General features: G+C 39.2%; 1 protein-coding gene across 3 annotated transcripts in view; it reads right to left on the bottom strand.

Moving 5' to 3' along the window:
• dlc1 (DLC1 Rho GTPase activating protein) overlaps positions 1-20,551 on the bottom strand; it is a 112,425-nt gene that overhangs the window by 26,369 nt on the left and 65,505 nt on the right. Inside the window, exon 1 of one of the 3 annotated variants that reach the window (XM_041784898.1) lies at positions 5,024-5,098. The exons of the other annotated variants lie outside the window; for them this stretch is intronic. Within the exon in view, the coding sequence (XP_041640832.1) occupies positions 5,024-5,057 (34 nt within the window). The 5' untranslated portion in view covers positions 5,058-5,098. Of the gene's footprint in view, positions 1-5,023; positions 5,099-20,551 lie in introns of those variants that run through there. 3 annotated transcript variants of the gene reach the window in all.

Below are 20,551 nucleotides of genomic sequence, written 5' to 3'. Positions count from 1 at the left end.
GCAATCCGCTGCTCCCCACCTGATAAGGAGCTGGAGACACACAAATCCATCTCTGCTCCCTTAAGTCGGCAGGGGAGAGATTTTTAACGGTTTTATAGTGATATGTTTGTCATAGCAACAAAGCAGCCTTTCGATTTTTTTGATGTGCTTCACCTTTTTAGCTTCTGTTACCCCTTCCCTTTTTTCTTTTCACTGTCATCAAATCAACAAAAACTTAAACCTTATGTTTTACAGATGTTCCCCTCATAAAACTGAAAGTGATTAAGTGGGCTCACCGGGATGGCTCTCTTATCTGCCGTCCTCTTCTGAGCCTGAGCCACCTCCCCAAATAGGCAGCCAATGACTGGGAGGTTGGTACCCAGTTTGCATATGATTAGAAAATACTGGAGACAACAGGGAGACGCGCTATTGTGACACGAGGTTAATCTGGAAAGCGAGAGTGGCGCAGTGAAAGAGGACTGTTGCAGGTATGGTAATGCCTCTGTTCCTACCTCTACCCTCTGTGCTCCTGACGCACGTTACACCCAAGTCTGCCCACAGGTTTGGCAGGGCCCCTGAAAAATCAAGAGAATGGGCTCTCCCCAGTTGTGGTTTATTTACCATACTGATGCATGTGTGTTGGACCAGCAACATTGGTGCTAAAATCCTGGCTAACAGGTACCTCATTTCGGAGCTGTAAAGTGTTTCAGATTACTGGGTTTGTTGTTAAAATAGTTCAATGTTGCCCCTTTTAGCAGGTTTTCAACATCTTTTCCACCAATTTTTGCCACTTCAAACTTATTTTACCATGTTTTTTTTGCCACTTCCCCACCCTTACACACTTTTAACTATTGTTGCCACTATTAATCTATTTTTCACAATTTCAACACTTTTTTGCACCCCTTTGACACTTTTATCCTATTCTGTCATGTTTGCTACTTGTAACCTATTTTGCCAGTTTTTTCAACGCCACCTGTAATAAATTTTTTCCCACTTGTACCCCATTTCTACCACTTGTAGCTGATTTCCACCACTTTTAGCCACCTTTTTTTGCCACTTTTTGCTGCTTTTTTGCACCCTTTACCCATCTCTGCCAACTTTAGCCCATTTTAGCCACTTTCAGCTCAATTTGGCCACTTTTAACCCTTTTTTGCCACCCTAAACTTCCTTTTCCCACTTTGGTTAACCTCTTACCGATTTCTACTTTAACACATTTTGCCACTTTTATCCCAATTTTTTTCATCATTAAGCAAATTTTTGCAGGCACCAACCAATTTCCACTACTTTTTTAAGATTCATTTTTGGGCTGTTTATGCCTTTAATGACAGTGGAGGACAGGCCACCTGCACCTCCAATTCCCAATTTCTACCACTTTGAGCACATTTTTGCCGCTTCAAATCACTTTTTTTTTTTACAACATTAATGAATGAAGTTCATTTTTGTTGCTCTGTTGAGAAAAAAATGTTCAGGTTAAATGTTATATATAGTATCACAGCTTGACTGTACAATACATCATAATTTTGCTGAACTCCATGGGCCCCAGAAAGCTCTACCCTTTATCCCCCCTTATGGGCAGTCTTGCATACACCAACTCCACAATAACATATTTAGTGTTGAATACAGGGCAGATGCCTGGAAGTGTTGGTGTTTGCTACACACTTTGTAAACATTCACTAAAAGTCATTATAATTACTATAATCAGCAATTATGTTAACAGCATGATGATCACACTGATGTGATCTTCCAAGGGCACATAGGGTTAGTTTACTTGAAAATGTAAAAGAAAAATAGCGTCTCGAACAACTCTACAATGAAGTTCTAATTAGGAAAATAAAAGTGCTAATGCCTCACTGACATTTTAAGCTTTAAATGAACCTGATGAGCACGTGTTTTTTGGGCAGGTTCCCTCATTACTCACTTTAATTGGTCTGTTTTTTATCACAGCCTGTCCACACTCCTTGACTTTGTATGCACAGTTTTCCAAGAACTTCTAATACGTCAGCGTTGGCACCAGCCCCGCTCTGTGTTATTGCCATGGTAACACTCAGGCAGGCACTGAGATGGTGTATTGGGGGAAAAAAAAAAGGGAAAGCCAGGCGAGTCACCATGTGGCAGGGAAATACATGTAATCCATAGCTGGGCCTGCCAAGAGGGGAGAGGATGATGCAGAAAATCCTGGCTGGCTAACTGTGCAGTCTGATGTTGGCTGCTATACTGCTCCCAGCTGACAGAGGAGTCACAAGTGATTCACCCAACAAACCCGGCCAACTGTTAGAGGGGGAAAAATCTGGGTTTTTTTTTTCCAGCACAGGCTTTCATTAGATGGGTGGGGATCGTTTATTCACAATTTATACAAAGCCTTAAACAACCATGTTATTCCATGAAAACCTCTTTTTGAAGTATGCCAGATTAGATGCATCCATATTTCATGTCCCATTTCTTCTGTTTTTATGAGAAAAGTTGGTAAATTATTAGCTACAAATAAATTGCATGATTCAAAAGTCTATAGAATTAAACATATTCTTAACTTTGGGGTCTCATAAGTAAAGCTGATAGATTGGAGGGGGTCCATGTCTGTCATGAGGTAGATCTATCTTGCAAAGACTTAAGTTGAAACATTTGTTCCCAGTCAGAAAATGAGCGGACCAATCAGTGTCATTCAAGGGGAGTGAGCCTATTATGGGCGTATTTTAGTTGCACTGCAAGCCTGTAAACAATTGTGGTCGGAAAAAAGATACACATTAATGCAGCTACAGTGGTAGTTTGAACAATACAAAATTTTTAATCATTCGTCTACAGGGCAGAACAAGTCAGTTTTTTTAGTGCAGCAGAAAAGTTGATGGAGAAACAAAAAACATTATTTAGACTCTGCCAGGCTGGGGTGATACACTTGATGGGAACACAAGTGACATAAGTAACCACTTGGCAAATCATCACCATGAAAAGATAAGCAAAGATACGAGGAGCAGAATCCATCCAGGCCAAAAGACTCCTAAGGAAGCGTTTACAATGCCACTACCCCACAACAGCAAAAGGGGGCTTAACAGATGACAAGGCGTATCTGTGAATATATCACCAAAAAACCTACAGCTATTTTCAGTGGAGGACAACAGAGGTTTTAAATGGTAAGTAAACATGCTGGAGCCAAAGTATAAGGATATATTTCTTAAGCTGAATGCACAGCTATGGCACTTTTTGCACATACTGTAATATTCAAAGTACAATTGTTTAATAAATGCTGACATCACTTTTTTCCAAGTCTTCATTTATTACTTTGTGTTTATAACCATTGTGATGAAATCAAAAAGTTATAGAGTAGGCAATAATAAAAAACAACAATATTACAGTACTGGTTAAATGCAATGGGTTGCACAATATCAGGTTTTTGCTGATATGCCAATGTTCCCAAAGTATTTCAGCTGATACTAGTTTTTATACTGATATATATTAATGTAGTTCATACCTTAAACTTTAAAATTAAAGAATGAAGAAAGAAAAGCTTCAGTCCTTAGGACACACTTAAAGTTAAAGGAAAGAGGATGAACAAAGTGAAAGATTTCAGCTTATGAAGATCTGCTGGCACAGCAGTAAAACTCCACAATTATTCATATGGTACATATGGCTGATATTTGCAGATATTTGTTTGGTGACTTTTGAAAAGAGTCTTTCAGAAAGTTAATATTTTATGGTATTTATTCAGTTCCAAACACAGTAAACCAAATCATTACCCTATACAGGTTTTACAGTTACATAAGATGAATTGAGGTGTTTTTCCAACAACACAAGCAGATTTGCAACACAAGCATGATCTAAAATAACATTTTAAACTTTAAGATCTGGGAATATGTTAAAGGGAGTGACCAAAAAATCCAAGTCTGCTATATAAACTGTCAAAAACTGATGTCAAAGAAACATTTTACTGGGGACCACGATATACATAAAGTTTAAGTAAGTAAAATTCACTCATGAACTGAAGGGATTTGCTATATTTATGCCTTATTTTCTCTAAATCAGGGTCAAAAAAGATAATTATTGTCTATGATATGAGTTAAAGAGAGTGGGAGGGAGAAAAAGCGATAGCAGAAGGATAGAGAGACATAGAAAGAGAAAGAAGAGTTGAAGAAAGATTACCAAACAAGGCCAAATCCCTGAGCCACACAAACCCGACCACCCAGACTCTGCACCCAAAACCCCAACCCAGCTCTACCCTCAAACTGAGACGGGTCAACAACCTCTGCACAGAGCTGATGGGGCGACACACTCTCTAGGATGTTTTGTGTTGATAAATACACAATAACGCCGGCGATTGTTGCTGAATGTGTGTGGTAAAGTGTGAGAGATCAGACGAGCAGACTACCGCTGCTGCCAGTTTGCTCGGGGGCAAATGAGTGTGTCTCTTCAGAGTGTCTGCAATTTTCATTCATCAAAAGCTCTTCAGAGTCAGGCGCTTGTTTGGCTTATGATTCAGATACGGATCAAATGCACACGAGTATAATGAGGGCTTTGGACAAAAGAGAGGAAACGAGGAGACGCATCAGTGCTACAGTAGGCAGACATGAGGGATTAAAGCTGCATTAAATGCAACTCTTCCCTGGAAAAGGAATACACATAAACACTTTTACCTTTATGGAAAATCATATAGGGAAGTTTCCGTGGATTATCTCCTGATTCAGCTTTAACATTACTCATGTATGTGGCAGTCGTAAACTATCACTTACGCTGAACAAAAAAATGCACAGGTGTTACAACAAAGTGAACCACAAACATTTGATCATGATAAAATTAGCCCTGAATGTCTTGTAAACTTGTTGCTACTGGGTGAAGCTACTGTTGTAGGTTGTGGACTTTACAGTGTCACCTCTGACCCAGACACATGGGGGAGGGGGGACTGGAAAAAGAGCATGAAAATGTTTTTTTTTTTTAAAGACACTATTTCTAAAGAAAATATCAAGAAAACGGATATTTGCATGAATTACACATTTGGAAAAATAAAATAAAATTTAAAAAAAAGAGGGAGGAGGCACAATAATTTTTCAAAGCTTACTTCTTGTCTCGCCTTGAGGCCCCTCTTTTTCCATTTCTAACCCCAAACAGCGGGGCCAGGTGAGGGTCAGCGGACGGATGTGTCAGTCCAACACACACTTACAAACACCCAAGGCCATGTCAACAAAGAGTAACAAAGGAGATGACCAAAGTATGGGTCTGCAGAGGTCATAGAGGACATGCTGAAATAAAGATGGACATGTTAGATTAGTATGTTTAAGTGTCTGAAACTTCTTCTGTAAAGAAAAGTACACATATGTACTACTGACATGATTATAGAGTCATTATTGCTCAAAAACCCAAGAGTGCATTTTAACATTTAGAGAGCATGACATATTGACTTTGGGCTCATTAAAACCTGCCTTTGTGCTCAAAACTGCCTCTTTGTGCTTAGATTTTTCTGTTTGTCCTCAAAACTTTAGTTGCTTGCTCAATTTCCTGCTTGTTTGTGAAACTGGCTCTGATTTTTCTCTACATATGTACAAAACTTTCTCTTTGGTTCCCAATGTGACATCAGGCTTTGCTTTGTATACTTGAAATCAGGTCCATATTATGTCAGAAAACTTGATTTATGACCAGATGTTAATGTCCATGGTCCACTCTTTCTTAAACAAACGATGAATTTCTGGCATGGTTGAGCTCCTGTGTTTTTTTGGATTTTGTGTATAATTTTTTTGTGTTGAAGCAGAGGTTTTTGTGTTTTTTTTCCTCTGAGGGCTGTTTGGGGAGGGAAAGAGCACTGTAAGTCATGACTGCAGATCATTAGGCGTCACAGTTGCAGCCAATATTTAGGCAATCAAGATCTCCTCTTTACCACCTTGTGTTGAGCCTTGGTTGTCAGAGTAGCAGATATGGATATGCAGACATCGTCACACAGCGGCAGAGACCACCCCTTGGAGGGAATTGATGATTTCTGCAGAGAGAAGCACTACCAAAAAGTCAGCATTTTGAGCCGTTTGGACTATGCCCCACATTCAAAGGGCAAAGATGTAAATGTTCTTAATTTTAAAGCTACTTTTGTGTCCTGAAAGTAGTGAAAAATTCAGGCAAAAAAGTTTTACAAACTCAGAGAGAAATGGCAGCTGGCAGGAATGAAAGAAAGTCTGTATAAAGTCTGGACAAGCGGTGTCACACAGCACTCACATATGGTTTGTTTCCATAACGCAGTCTGGTTTGGTTCAGTACAGTTTTGTCATGGTTTAGCACATTAGACTCTGATCTGACCTGTGATGCCTCAGCTGATGTCCGTCTCACCAACCTCCAGTCTCGCTTGTTATGACGGAAAATCTGTCTCTTTTAAGAGATCAAGATTGTTTGGCTCAGCGAGGTAGAGCTGGTTGTTTAGCTCCCAAACTGTTCTTCATTTGGTACCAGTTTGCCTTTTTAAATGTGAATCAAATAACTTCAAAGGATGAAGGAAAGAAAACTGGCACTCAAACAGGAGCGAGCTACCATGGCTAACATTAAAGAGCTGTTTTGTAGCACAGGCTTGTTCGTGAACTCCTTATCATCACTTGGTTGCTTACCCCACAGGGTTTGTTGGGTTGATAGTCAATCACCATTTCAATTCAACGCACCTTTGTGACAAGACAATGAATTTTTTGTACATTAAAGGGGCTCAGCTGGCCTTGTTACTCAGTATAAGACTCCTCTAGACTCATCTCCTTTCATCTGAGTAGACAAGGCTAGATGCTAGGAAGTCTGCAGGACCGAGTATTTGTAATATTCATCACTTCCACGCTGAGCAAATCAGTTAGGTCATGGCAAACATCACTTTATGGAAAAGTGTAGGGATCATAGTAAACGTATGTGAAATTTTAGCGATAATTGCAGCATGGAGGTCTATTTAGGATTACCTTTCCTCCGTTCCATTCATTCTTAATGGTTTTTTTCCTTCTTCCTGACCCCAATGGACATTTGGAATCATGTGATTGCAAACAATCTATTCTTTCATCTTCATGAGTGGTAACCTGGCTCTTTCAACACTAAGTGTGTTTTAGCTAGGACATCTTTAATGGCTTTTATGACTTTACCAATACTTTTTGTCCTCTTCTTTTACAGTGCCTCACACTTCCTGCCAGTGCTTCAGCCTGCCACCAGCCAGCTCACTCACCATCATTTTTGCTTCATTACGTCCTGTTAAATAAACTCCTTTCATCTTCACCCTTGGCACATGCTCTGCTTGTGGGTTCTAGTCAGCTATCGTCACACATTTCTGTCAAGTTCCAGTGTTCCTAAATGAAACAGATCATTTTCCTCCCGTGTCTCTCTATACCTGTTTTCTCTTGGTTTGTTCAACAAAAAAAAATCAAGGGCAGAAATACATTTAGATTTTGCAGAGAAAGTTTTGTGCATGTCTAAAGAAAAGTTTTCGTGCATGCTCAAAGAAAGTTTGGAGCATGCATGAAACAAAAGTTTTACGTGGGTGGGAAAAATTTTGTACGTAAAACAAATCTAACAGAGGCAGTTTCATGACAGCAACAACTGCTATGTAAATTGAATGCAAGAGTACATGAGATCTTATTCAGAGACGTTCTACTGTCGCTGTCCTTGAAGCTCAAGTCTAAATCCCTCGGATGACAACTGTGTGCCGTCTGCCTTTCACTGATGCAGGTTGAGATAATGAGAATAACTGCTGTGTGTGTATGAGAGGCAGAAAGACAGAGAGGGCGAGGGAGACAGAGAAGAGGGGAAATAATCTTTTCATAACAGGAATCTCCAGAAATAGCTCATCCATGGTCTTGGGGCTCAGCCCAATAAGACACTGATTAGAGATGGAGAAGAAATAGAAAAGAAAGGGAGAGAGAAAGAGAGCATGTGCACACAGACACACAATAGCAGGGAGGAAGTGCGGGGAGACAGAGGCTTGGACCAGCACACATACAAACATGCACACAAACAAAGGAAGTGTGAAGCAGACAGTTGGCCAAATGCTTCGCCAACACCCTCTCCGGGCTTTGATGGACTGACCACGCTCACAATAGAGGCTGACACACACACACAAACAATGGATTGATGTTGGATGAACACATATTTTTTTTACCAGGTGCTTGTGTTGTAGATAAATGAAAAGCCTTATGTGGTATCATATAATTATCATTTAGTCTACTTACTTTTTAATTATAGTAAGATAAGGTCCCCTTTAATTAAAACATCGTAATCTACACTTACTGTGACATTTGAGAATCATTCTGGTATCAGAGATCACTTATATATATATATATAAACTTAAAACAAAAAGTAAGGCAATTTGTGTTTGGTACATTATTTCTTTGTTGTAACAATGCTTCTTGGTAATAAATCTTATACCGTTGGAAAGCCTGTTTATTACCCTTTTAAATGATGCCACATTTGTAAGGACCATGCATTTGTGGGATGAGCAGCAGAGCTGAGTATGTGGTTTGCGCCCATTAAAAATGGGCCAAATCTTCTCTGCCAATGCCAAACAGCTGATTCTGCCAGTGACTCTTGTTTGGTGTTTGGAGGATTGGATGATTGAAGTTTGAAGAAACAAGACATATTGACAATTTAACAATTTATTCATTTAACAAACAGGAGCCCCAGTAGCGTGTGGAAGCACCATACACAGCCACAACAGCCTGGCACCTCCTCCTCATGCTGGTCACCAGCCTGGTCACACACTGCTGTGGAATGGCATCCCATTCTTCAACCAGCATTTGTCAAACGCAGCCATCGTGGTTGTGTTGGTCACTTTCTCAAAGAAATAAACAAATTGCCTTACTTTCTGTTTTAAGTTTATATATATATATATATATATATACAGTCAGGCCCAGAAATATTTGAACAGTGACACAAGCTTCATGATTTGCACTCTGCATGCCACCACATTGGATTTGAAATGAAACAACTGAGATGCAACTGAAGTGCAGACTTCAGGTTTAACTCAAGGGGTTGAACAAAAATATCCTATGAAACATTTAGGAATTGCAACCATTTTTATACAAAGTCCCCCCATTTCAGGGGCAACAAAGTAATTGGACAAATTAACATCACCATAAATAAAATATTTACTTTTAATATTTTGTTGAGTATCCCTTGTAGGCAATGACTGCCTGAAGTCTGGAACCCATGGATATCACCAAATGCTGGGTTTCTCCCTTTGTGATGCTTTGCCAGGCCTTTACTGCAGCTGTCTTCAGTTGTTGCATGTTTGTGGGTCTTTCTGCCTTAAGTTTTGTCTTAAGCAAGGGAAATGCATGCTTAATTGGGTTGAGATCTGGTGATTGACTCGGCCATTGCAGAATATTCCTCTTCTTTGCCTTAAGAAACTCTTGGGTTGCTTTTGCAGTATGTTTTGGGTCATTGTCTATCTGTACTGTGAAGTTCCGTCCAGTCAACTTTGCTGCATTTGGCTGAGTCTGAGCAGAAAGTATATCCCTATACACTTCAGAATTCATCTAGCTGCTTCTGTCTTCTGTCACATCATCAATACACACTAGTGACACAGTACCAGTGGAAGCCATGCATGCCCATGCCATCACACTGCCTCCACCATGCTTAACAGAAGATGTGGTGTGCTGTGGATCATGAGGTGTTCCAAGCCTTCTCCATACTTTCTTCTTCCCATCATTCTGGCACAGGTTGATCTTAGTTTCATCTGTCCAAAGAATGCTTTTCCAGAACTGTGCTGTCTTCTTTTCATGTTTTTTTTGGCAAAATCTAATCTGGCCTTTCTATTTTTGAGGCTGATTAATGGTTTGCACCTTGTGGTAAACCCTCTGTATTTGCTGTCATGAAGTCTTCTCTTTATGGTAGACTTAGATGCTGAAACACCTACTTCCTGGAGAGTGTTCTTCACTTGGGTGGATGTTGTGAAGGGGTTGTTCTTCTCCATGGAAAGGATTCTGCAATCATCTACCACTGTTGTCTTCCATGGACGTCCAGGCCTTTTTGAATTCCCAAGCTCACCAGTGCGCTGTTTTTTTCTCTCAGAATGTACCAATCTGTTGATTTGGCCACTCCTAATATTTCCGCTATCGTCGGATGGATTTCTTTTCTTTTTTTTTTTTTTCAGCCTAAGGATGGTCTGTTTCACTTCCATTGAGAGCTCCTTTGACGCATGTTGTGGGTTCACAGCAAGAGCTTCCAAATGCAAATGCCACACCTGGAATCAATTCCACACCTGAACCTGCTCAATTGATGATGTCTTAACAAGGAAATAGCCCATGAAATAGCTTTTAAGTCAGCTGTCCAATTACTTTTATTCCCTTTAAAAAGAGGCAGCTACATATTAAAGAGTTATTTATGTATATCTGCAAGGTATGAAATGTGATCTATCTGACATCAAACATCCACATAATCCCACACATGGTTTTAATCCTTGCTAACTCAGAAGCCTTTTATTTTCATGATTCAAGAGCCAGAATTTCAACCACAAAATGAAGTTCAATGTGTGAAGTATTTAGAGTGATTCAAGTCATGACTAAAAGTTTCTCTTGGAAGTTTTAGCTTGGTTATTATTTACCTTGACAGCAATTACTTTTTACTTTGGTCCATGTAGAGCACTTAAAGAAGCAGTGGAAGTACAGTGATTTGTAAAGACATTCAGTTAAGATGTTTGCCCAATGCCTTGTGCTGCAGTCACATCCCTACAGGTTCACGGGTCATCTGTTTGTCATCAGGTGTTTTCAGACGGGAGAATCTTTCATGGTTCTAGGAACTGGGGTCGGAGCCCTTGGCATCTTTTTCTTGTTTAAGCATGAACTCATAAGGACACTAGCCTACTTCCTAGAAAAGATTTACATGATCATTTTTCGGCCTTGTCCTTTAAGAGGGTGCAAACCCATCATTAAAGGAATCAAATCACATGAGCAGATGTCACATAGATAACCTGTACTGCAACTCATAATGGTGAAAAAATAACAAAACAAGAGCAGTATCACAGACACTTTAGGTGTGGGTCATTACAAAACCAGAATTTTAACTTGAGAGGGAAATTATTAAACTAACAGATTGTGATGCCTTTTAGATACCACTGTAACAAAAATCAAAGCCCCAGGCACCCAATATTAGTTAATTCCATGTTTTAACTACCAAAAATGGCAAGAAACCCCCTGCAAGCTGCTTAAATGCATTGAAAAAAGGTTTACCCACCTTTACTGTTTGTCTTTTTAGCTTAGAATATACATTTAAAAATCAGTATTTTCTTTTAAGGGTTTGTTTTTTTTTCAACACATGGGGTCAGAGATTGTATGATTTCAAAATATGAGGCATTGAAAGGTGTTGAAGTCACAACATTCTGACAGTCACAGTTGAGACTAACCAGACATCTTTACAAATGAAGCTTAGTTCACGCAGGGCACAGTAGTCATACATCCAGTCATGATCAGCTGATGACCAGCTGAACCCATCGTCTCCCAGCTCCTACAGCTATCACAGCTCTTTCTCTCAACATAGCACACAGTCCTTATAAATAGTATGTTCTTCTCACTCATCCACGCTTGCATTGATGCTGATGCACCATGCTGCTACATTGCTGGCAAAGCTTCACCTCCACCACCCCAGCCTCTTCCTTTTTAGCATAAAGCTTGTTGCAGCCTCCTCCAGATTCATGCCTGTATTAATTGCTTCTGAATTGTATCGAATACACATTGTCATAAATGTCTCTATCGATATCTATTTAGACCATTTAATCACTAAGAGTACTTGGATTGGTATGCCTTATTGTCATCTTTATTGATGCATTAGCTAGAATTGTCTTTGAACTGTTTCTCTACTTACATCAGGTTTGACAGTCAAAATAACCAGATAACATCAAATGTTTTTTTCATGAACTAGTTTTCAACAAGTCTTTCAATATTTCAGATGTGTCAAACACTGTGATTCACAGCAGAAACAGAATATACACATGAAGTTCTCAGATTGGCTTGAACCATTAGTGACTGGTTTGTGCTGAAATTCTTTTCACTCAGTCGACTGTAAATCTTTGAGCATGATCGACATCTTTAAGGAGTTAAATCTCTATTTGCCTTTAAAACACAACCATATGTGACTTCTGCCCAACCTTGGCTTTGGCACAAAGGCAGAGAGAGTTATTGGCCAACGCTGATGTGTAAATGCTAAAGCTAACAGTGTGTAATAACATACACACCTACTGTTTATGCTTTTAAAATCAGAAACAGAGTTAAATACATGAAGGCACTTTAAGATCCATCTTTAGACACACATTCTCACCTTCAGCGAGTAGCTGTATAAACAGAGCCTTGTTTCCTTCAGCCATTTATATCAGAGGCTCTTCTGGGGGGGTTTTGTTTTGTTTTAGTGAAAACCGTTCCTCTCCACTATATTAGAGAAGAAAGATGGCCTCGTCCACTCAAGGATAATGGCATATTAATAGTGTTTTCCACAAGTACAACGGAGGGAGAACCAACAAAAATTATTTAAAAAAATACTCTCTATGGACTAAAAAGACAAGCATGGTAATCAGCTTAAGCAGAATATCATTACATGAAAACTGCTCACAATCTCTCTTACAGAAACCCAGACTGACAGAAATAGTGAAGCAAGACAGGAGTGATGGAATTGAGAAGTGAGGAGAGGAGATAGAGTGTTTGTTTTGGTCAGAAAATCTGCTCTAAAAGTTGCACAATAAGCCTTTAAAATCCAGCAAGTTCTTTCCTCTCATTACCAACACAAATAACAAATTAACTGGTACTGTTATCATGCTGTATTTTCATCAACAGTCACTACAGAGTTATTTTATTGTTTGAAATGAGAGGAAACAAATTTAAGTCATTTGAATCCTTTACTGAGGTTGGCGAGAAGGTAAATCTGTGGATATATCACAGCATGTAAAGCTGCTGCTATGCCTGACAAAACAATAAGATTTTTTAAATCTTACCTGATTCTTTACATGTGAGAGACCAACACACGGCTACATATAATAATAGATTTAAATGTCAAAGTTCAGCCAAATATTTTACAACTTTTTGACACTTTTTACTGAAGCAAGCTCTGTATTACATGTAAATGACTGATCAGCAGCCCTCTGATCAAGATAAGAACTTACATGAGCAAACAGCTCCAGACTACAGCTAATATTTTTCTTATTAGTCATGCAGATTAGAAATGGTTTGCTTTGGGCAAACAGAGGACGAGCGCAACCAGGGGGCGAATGTTGGAAGTGTGGAGGAAAGACACAGGCATTGAGGCAAAAAGGCTGATGTGTAATGTATTTCTGTAAAAAAAAAGCATTTGTGTACATCATAAATTTCCATAACTTGGAGACTAAAAAGACTGCAAAGATTTAGGGGGAAAACAAAAAATTATAAAAGACAACATTTCAGGATTCAGGCAACATTTTTAGAAAGTTAAGGCACAGCACAGATTCTAGTGGCCTGACGTGAATGATCCAAGCTTGTCTAATTTATTTTCTGCAGGCATACTCAGGAGGAAAGCAACCACATTTTCGAAGAATTACAAGAGGTGGAGGTCTGCATGGGAAACCAGCTGAATACTTGGGGAGCGGTTAATGATGCCAACCATATGGCTGTGAAACAAAACACACATGCACATTTTGTGCTGAGTTGAATGCCAGGAAATTTCCAGAATTCCTATTCCAAAGCAGCCAAGGCATGATAATTATTACTCTTAACTGAATTAGTGCTTAAAAGTGCCTAATACGAAAAGCTGAACACCAAGAATAATCCTTATATGGCTGCAAATAGCACTCAACAGGCCTTCCTACCATCAAGCATGACAGGGTCTGGTGCATGTCGGGGTTGTGGCACAGCTGCAAAGTGTGCTGTCGTGGTGCTTTAATCAGACACAGGACTGTAAAAGCATCAGTGAAATGTCAGGGCTTTAAGACACAACAAGACATGAGAACACACGCTGTAAACGTTATAAAAACCTTACTGAGCCATGTCATGCAAGGCTAACTATGTGCACCTAATAAGTGCCGTAGTAACACTTAAAAAATGTCTGCATGTAGTTAGCTTAAGGACTCAAATCACACAAGTATAGTTTTCAGCAGGACCATGCACGTTTGAATAACATTAGCTTCCTGTTTCATAGCAAGACATGAAACTTTGATGAGCCATCATAGCCATGTCCAAGACTATAATTGTTTTTTTGTGAGCTATTTCAAACAGCATGACTCTGACTTGGATGAGGAACCCGTTAGGAAGAGTAATTCCAAAAGGGCAAGAGGGACTCAATGAATAAGGCAGAAAATCAATTTGGTTTTATAAATCATTATTTGACAACCAGCCAAAGCCATGCACGGGTTTTGACAAGAGCCAAACAAGGTTTTGCTGTTTTTTTCTCTTAAAATACATTGTAAGTGGATAGCAAAGACTCCCATGAGGAGTATACTAGAAGGAAGTGGTAGGAGATATTGATATTTACAAAGTACTCTTTTGGTATTGATATCTCTATATACCATATGAGTACTACAGAATACGTCTCACCACTGCTTCTCCACTGATGTGCCTCCCTGCCTCTCTCTCTCTCCTCAAGACTGTTTTGGCTTTACTGCCCATCCATGTCATGTGACTTCGGAGACAAATCATAAATGAGTAACAAATTTCAGCAACTCCACTCACTCGCAAATGAATTCATTTTACAGTCTGTCTTTCTCACTCAATAAGGTCCCCAAGTAAATTTCAAAATTGTAAGAAAACATAAAAATACTGAGACCATGTGCAAATACCATAAAATGTATGAAGACCAAGTTTTAGAAACATCAGAAGATAAAAATTTCTATAAAATCTTTGATGACTTGTATTTCCTACATTTTTACTTGAAACTAGTGGTGGCTAATAAAGCCCTTTTATCTGATTTTTTTTTTTTTAACAGAAAGGAAATTGGGCAAATTGGGCATTTTTGTAGATATTCTAATTCTACATACAAGTTTGTGATGATTATATTTTATTTATTTTATTTTTTACCTGCTTGCACAAACATTTTAATTTAATTGAAGTTTCTCCCTAAATTAATTTCTGAATGACCTGCCTATGCCTTTTTATTTGCCTGAAATGTGTACCTTGAAAGTCCAATATTTTATTCTTTCTTCAAAAGTATCGGTATCAGTACTGATAAAATTACATCAAAAAGTATCGGTACCTTCTAATTCACACATCTACCAATATACATGCAGTACAATTGTTTTGAGTCCTTCAAATAACTACTTCCTGTTTGATGGCATATATTACATTAACACTGGAGTATCTTCTGTCACAGACCTGTGAGCTTCACAAGACAGCACAGGGACAATTTATCCATCAGTGACTGGTTTGTCATGCCTCCCAAATTTCATAAATGCAGCTGACAGAAAACTCTATGAGGAGCATTTTTCTCCATTTAAAATGTAAAAATCTGCATTTTGAGTTGCATGCAAGTTTCCTGACTTTTCAAGTATGTTACAGCATGAAAATTTGCGATTAACTGAAAACCATAAAGAAAGAACAAAAATTCCAATAGAACCCTTGCTCTGTTCTCACTCAATGTGTTCCCTAATGCACATATCTACCAGTATTCATGGCAGTAGAATTTTTAGAGCCTTTCAAAAAACTACTTCCTGTTTGATGGCGTACAATGCATTATGGGAAAATCTTCCATTAAAGACTTGTGGGCTTAAAATGGCAAACAATTACAAACCACCTTTGAGGAAGATCTAGTCAACCTTGTACATTTTTGCATTTTGAATTGCATGCAAATATCCCGACTTTCTGGCACGTTGACGCATTAAAATTTGCGATTAACTGAAAACCACTGAGAAAGTATAAACAGAACAATTCCAGTAGGACCCTTGTACCGTAACCCTAACAAAATTGAAACCTATTTGAGAGTAACAGGCAAAAACTAGAGCCAAAATGATCTTAATTTTTCTACCTACTAAATTGTTATTCACAGTTTTGCAATTTTCCGCAGAATTTGGAAGTACAGTACCAGAGTCTGTCATTGAAAGAGCTGTGATTTTATCTGTAAGTTGAGTAGTAGTCAGTGTGGAAAGCAAAAGGAGCAGAACAAAATATGTGGTGATCCAATCCCAAGACCCACTGGCATTCATGCAACCACAGTTTTGCTTAGATTTTGCTGTCTTTTCTGGCAAACCCCTATTCCTGCTTTGTAAGTTACTAGTGATGTTGCAAACAATGGAGCTCAGGGAAAGGATGTCTTTGTCAAAGATCCTTATCTCTAAGGAGGGTGTCACCACCATTAAAGGATGTGAGGAACAGATACTAAATAGACAAAATAGTGGTAAGATTGTTTTGTCAGCAACAGCTTCACTACTTTAATGGCTCCCACACGTACACCCCAATGGGCTGCAATGTGGGTTTTGCCTTGGCAGTCATGGCAGGCTCTAAGTAATCACTGGTGGGTTTGAAATGTAATGGCATCAGTCTTGAAGAATGTAATCTCCTTGGATATCATCTGGCATTGTGATGAATTTCTCTGGATACAGATGGAGTTGGCACATGTCTGGAGAAGTAGGAATGGGTGTCAGACGTATGCCAGCTACCTTTCAGCAGCAATGAATCATGGGTCCTTGGGTGCAAGATTTAAGATCTGCACTGAGGTGACGAGCCCTGCAGCGAAATGCTGGGATGTAAGGTGTGTTTGAAGAAGAGGGGGATGGATGGATGGATGTGCAGAAGAAATTTGAAGTATAGGATGGAAAACAAGTGCTTAGATGATGGAGTGTGATTGTGAAGGCATTCCTGTTGTTTTTCTGTGAAACAGGTATGTTTTTATCTTTAAACTATACAGCTGCATGTCCAGCATCTGCACACCCACATTGAGGTGTCCAATAACCCCTTTAACAATAGAAAGTGCAGGACTCTCCCCCCTCCTTTAGCAAATTTCTTTCCTGTTTTTGACTTTTGTCATGCAGCTCTACACAAGCAGAGCGAAGACCAAATTCCAGAGTACCATATGTCTGTTTTCTCTCTCTGTGCAGAATCAGTCAGTGAGTAACGCAGGAAGTTGATGCTTTAGTCTTCCCTGCCCTGACCCGTGACCTCCTTTGAACCCTGCCCCCTTTGCGATCCACGTGACAAACCAGGCAGACATGTAGGCTGTCATGAAAAACACAAACCAGGTTCAGGCAAGAGATTATCACTGATCCGGAGGGCTCCTTTTCAAAAAGTGCTCCGAGCAGGTTTGAATTTCAGTCATTTCTTCCTGCTCCAAACTTCTAACAGCTTCTGTTGTCTCGTGTCATATTTTAGAAGATAAGATAGATAAGAGAGAGCTACTGCAGATCAAAGGGGAGTGGGATATGGAGCAGATGCACCATGATAAATCCTGCACCAAAAATGAAGACAAGTGCCTCAAATCAACCTAGGATTTTTTCATTAAAGAAAAGTCTGTTAGCACAGACAGAGCAGAAGTTTTTCTTTTTCTTTTTTTCAAAATTTAAGAATCATGTCAAATACTTATAATCTGCTGAAGATGTATTTCAACTCAAAGGGGGAAACTAGTCACTGATATTATCATTTTGACATAGATAACCAGTGCAGGTGTGCTTTCAGTGATTACAGGACTTTGCTTCCTCCAGGTCAAACACGTCAAAGCTTTTTTTTTTAGTTGCTTTGTGTGCAGGTAATTTTCTGCCCTTTAACTCTTGGCTAACAAATTGCAGAGGAAAGACAGACATCAGCCGGTGGATATTAACTCATTTCTCATGTGACAACCATGACCTACTAAACCAGAGACAGACATGAGGCTCACAAGACAAACACAGTGCACGTGCAGGAGAAAGATATTCAAGCATAAATAGGTTTTTATGCGTGCTTGAGCCCATACTTACACATTTATTTGCATGCTTGACATATTTTAAAGGTAAACGTTTGTCAGCAGACCAACAGAGAAGGCTTTTGATAAGGTTTTGAAGAGCCTCACTACAGTTGGGAAATCTAAATGTTTGTCTTTATGAATAGCTGACCCAAATCCACTGAGCTAGAATCTAAGGAATCTTGCGTATTAAGCCAAATACAAATAAACAGGAGGAAGTTGGTGTATATGTTTAGCCAGGTCAGGAGAAGAGAAGGCAGCAACTCAGCGGGCAGAAACTTGTTTTGATTTGGCGATGACCTTGTTTCTTCTTCTTTAAAGTTAAGCTAAAATAACAAGAATCTCCTGTTAACTTTTGCACAAGACATTTCACAATGATCTGCTTCAGGAATAGAGCATAACGTGGGCTAACTTTCTTTGGTGCACAAAATATTGCACTACTGTTACTGTTACACCATAAACACCTCCCCTACAATCATGCAGCTAGAAGAAGTTGACTCTTGTGTAAGTGTGAATAAAAGTGGACATCGAAAATGCATGGGAAACATTAGTCTTACTTAGACTGTCCTAAATCGACTTCTCAAAGTCTGACTAACACCGAAATAATGTGGTTGTGGATTGAGCCACTCTTGCATGTATAGTATACACCTTAAAATACCAGAATTAAAAATCTCAATATGATACTTTTAAAGATCAAACAAAATTGTAACATGCTTCAATACCATGGAAACAAAAACTAAAAGTAAACACACACCAAAAGTTGATATACTAATCTAGTAAAAAAGGCAAAACAAGATTCTCCTTAAAAATGTATAGGGCCTGTCTTAAATTAAATATTTCTCCTGAGTTAATAATAAACCAAACTCTGTAATTATTAAATTCTCTTCTTTAGGTCATGATATGGGTGTTAGTGTCTGTGCAGGGCTGTCATTAGTTGTTATTGGTCTGTGGGTTGGGATGTAAAGGAAACTTTTAGGGACCAGGAGACATCACTCTCTTTCCTCTGCTCTCTAGCCATCTGTAACAGACAAACATTTCCACCTGCATCTTTAAGAGACACTTAAGAGACATGCAGAAATATGTTTGCTTACCAGTGAATTACACAGTTAGAGGCTATGACAGAGCAGAGAGGTATGCAACAGGCAGAAAAAGGCACATCTTCTACATCAATCAAACAAAATCCCAAATCTTCCTTCATGTCTGTGCAGAGGTGTTGGTGTTTTTCCAACTTTTTTAGAGTGTAACTGCTGTGAAACAATTGGTAAATAGCATCCTCTCTCTGTATCTCATTCTATTGTAGCAACAGGACACCACTGTTGAACGCTGTGTCTCTCTGTCTGCTCATGGCATTTTTGAGTTGAATTACAAATGTATAAATGGTCTTAAAATCTTTGGTACTTTCAGTATAACAGAACATAAAACTAATGGGTAGTGTATCATTTGAAGCAGTGGTTCTCGACTGGTCAGGCATCAGGACCCACCAACACCTCCTTACGAGAAGTCATCACCCAAATGAAAAAAACAAACAACAAAAAAGACTGCTTGAATGGATTTAATGAAAAGTGTTGCTGTTTAGACCTTAGATGGAGCAAAACACAACTGAACACATGCATACATTTAATTTACTGAGCCATTTTGGAAATGTTGGATATTTATTTATAATGGCCTCATTTTCTCAGGAACCCCAGCTTTGTGATCCCAATAAAATGATTAAAAACCTTGATAAAATGACTCAAATGTACTTGAGAACTGAACAAAATAAAAAATATGGAAGTGTATCTACTTAGAGTTTACATATATCCTAGACTTTTTGCTGCTTTTTTTCTCCAGGAACTAATCGCAACCCACCAGAAAGAGCTCAGCAACCCACTTCTGGGTCCTGACCTACCACTTGAGAACCACCGATTTAAAGCATGTGGTATCAAGAAGGTATTGAAATATCTAAAATGTTGGCAACCTTAATACAACTTAATCAGACCCAACCTGGACTAGGCATTCTGTGCATCCTCCACAGTTTTCTGTTCTGGGCTTTAACCAGCATACCATAAATGCTTATCATAGGAAGTAGTATTGTTGTGTACATTCGGGTATCACCAAGCTAGAGGAATAATGAGTATCTTTGGACTAAAAGTAAAAGGTAGAGTATGTTCAAAATGCACAGCACTCTATAACATCAAGACGATCAGACCCTACCTGACTACGACTGCAACACGGGGTCTTGTTCTATCCCACAATGACTGCTGCAGCTCATTACTGGCAGGCCTTCCTGCAAGCACATTTAAACCTCTGCAGATGATCCAGAACGCAGAAGCATGTCTGGTGTTCAACCAACCCAAGACAGCACATGCCACTCAACTGTTTATCTCTCTACACTGGCTTCCAGCTGCAGCTCGCATCAGATACAAAACTCTAACCATTGCTTTCAAAGTAGTAACTACAACTGCTCCCTTTACTTGGATTTCTTCATCCAGGTCTACACTCACTCTTGCCCACTTCACCTGACTAGCAAAAGTTGCTTGTTACTTCCATTGTCCCTCAATGGTGAAATGAATTACCCAACTCCATTCGTCCCTTTCTACTTTTAAGAGAAAGCTAAAGACTCAGCTCTTTAGAGAACACGCATTCAACAAGACTCTGCTCTGCTGTTGCCCACAGTGGTAGAACGAGTCTCCCAAATACAGTACTGGTGGCTCACACTGTTCTGCTCTATTTCTGGGGGTTTTTGCGCCCAGCTCTAAGTGAGCAACTATCCGCTTGGTACTTTGGTCAT

This window comes from Cheilinus undulatus, linkage group 4, assembly GCF_018320785.1.
Source record: "Cheilinus undulatus linkage group 4, ASM1832078v1, whole genome shotgun sequence".
Lineage (NCBI taxonomy): Eukaryota > Metazoa > Chordata > Actinopteri > Labriformes > Labridae > Cheilinus > Cheilinus undulatus.
This window is presented reverse-complemented; position numbering and strand designations above follow the sequence as displayed.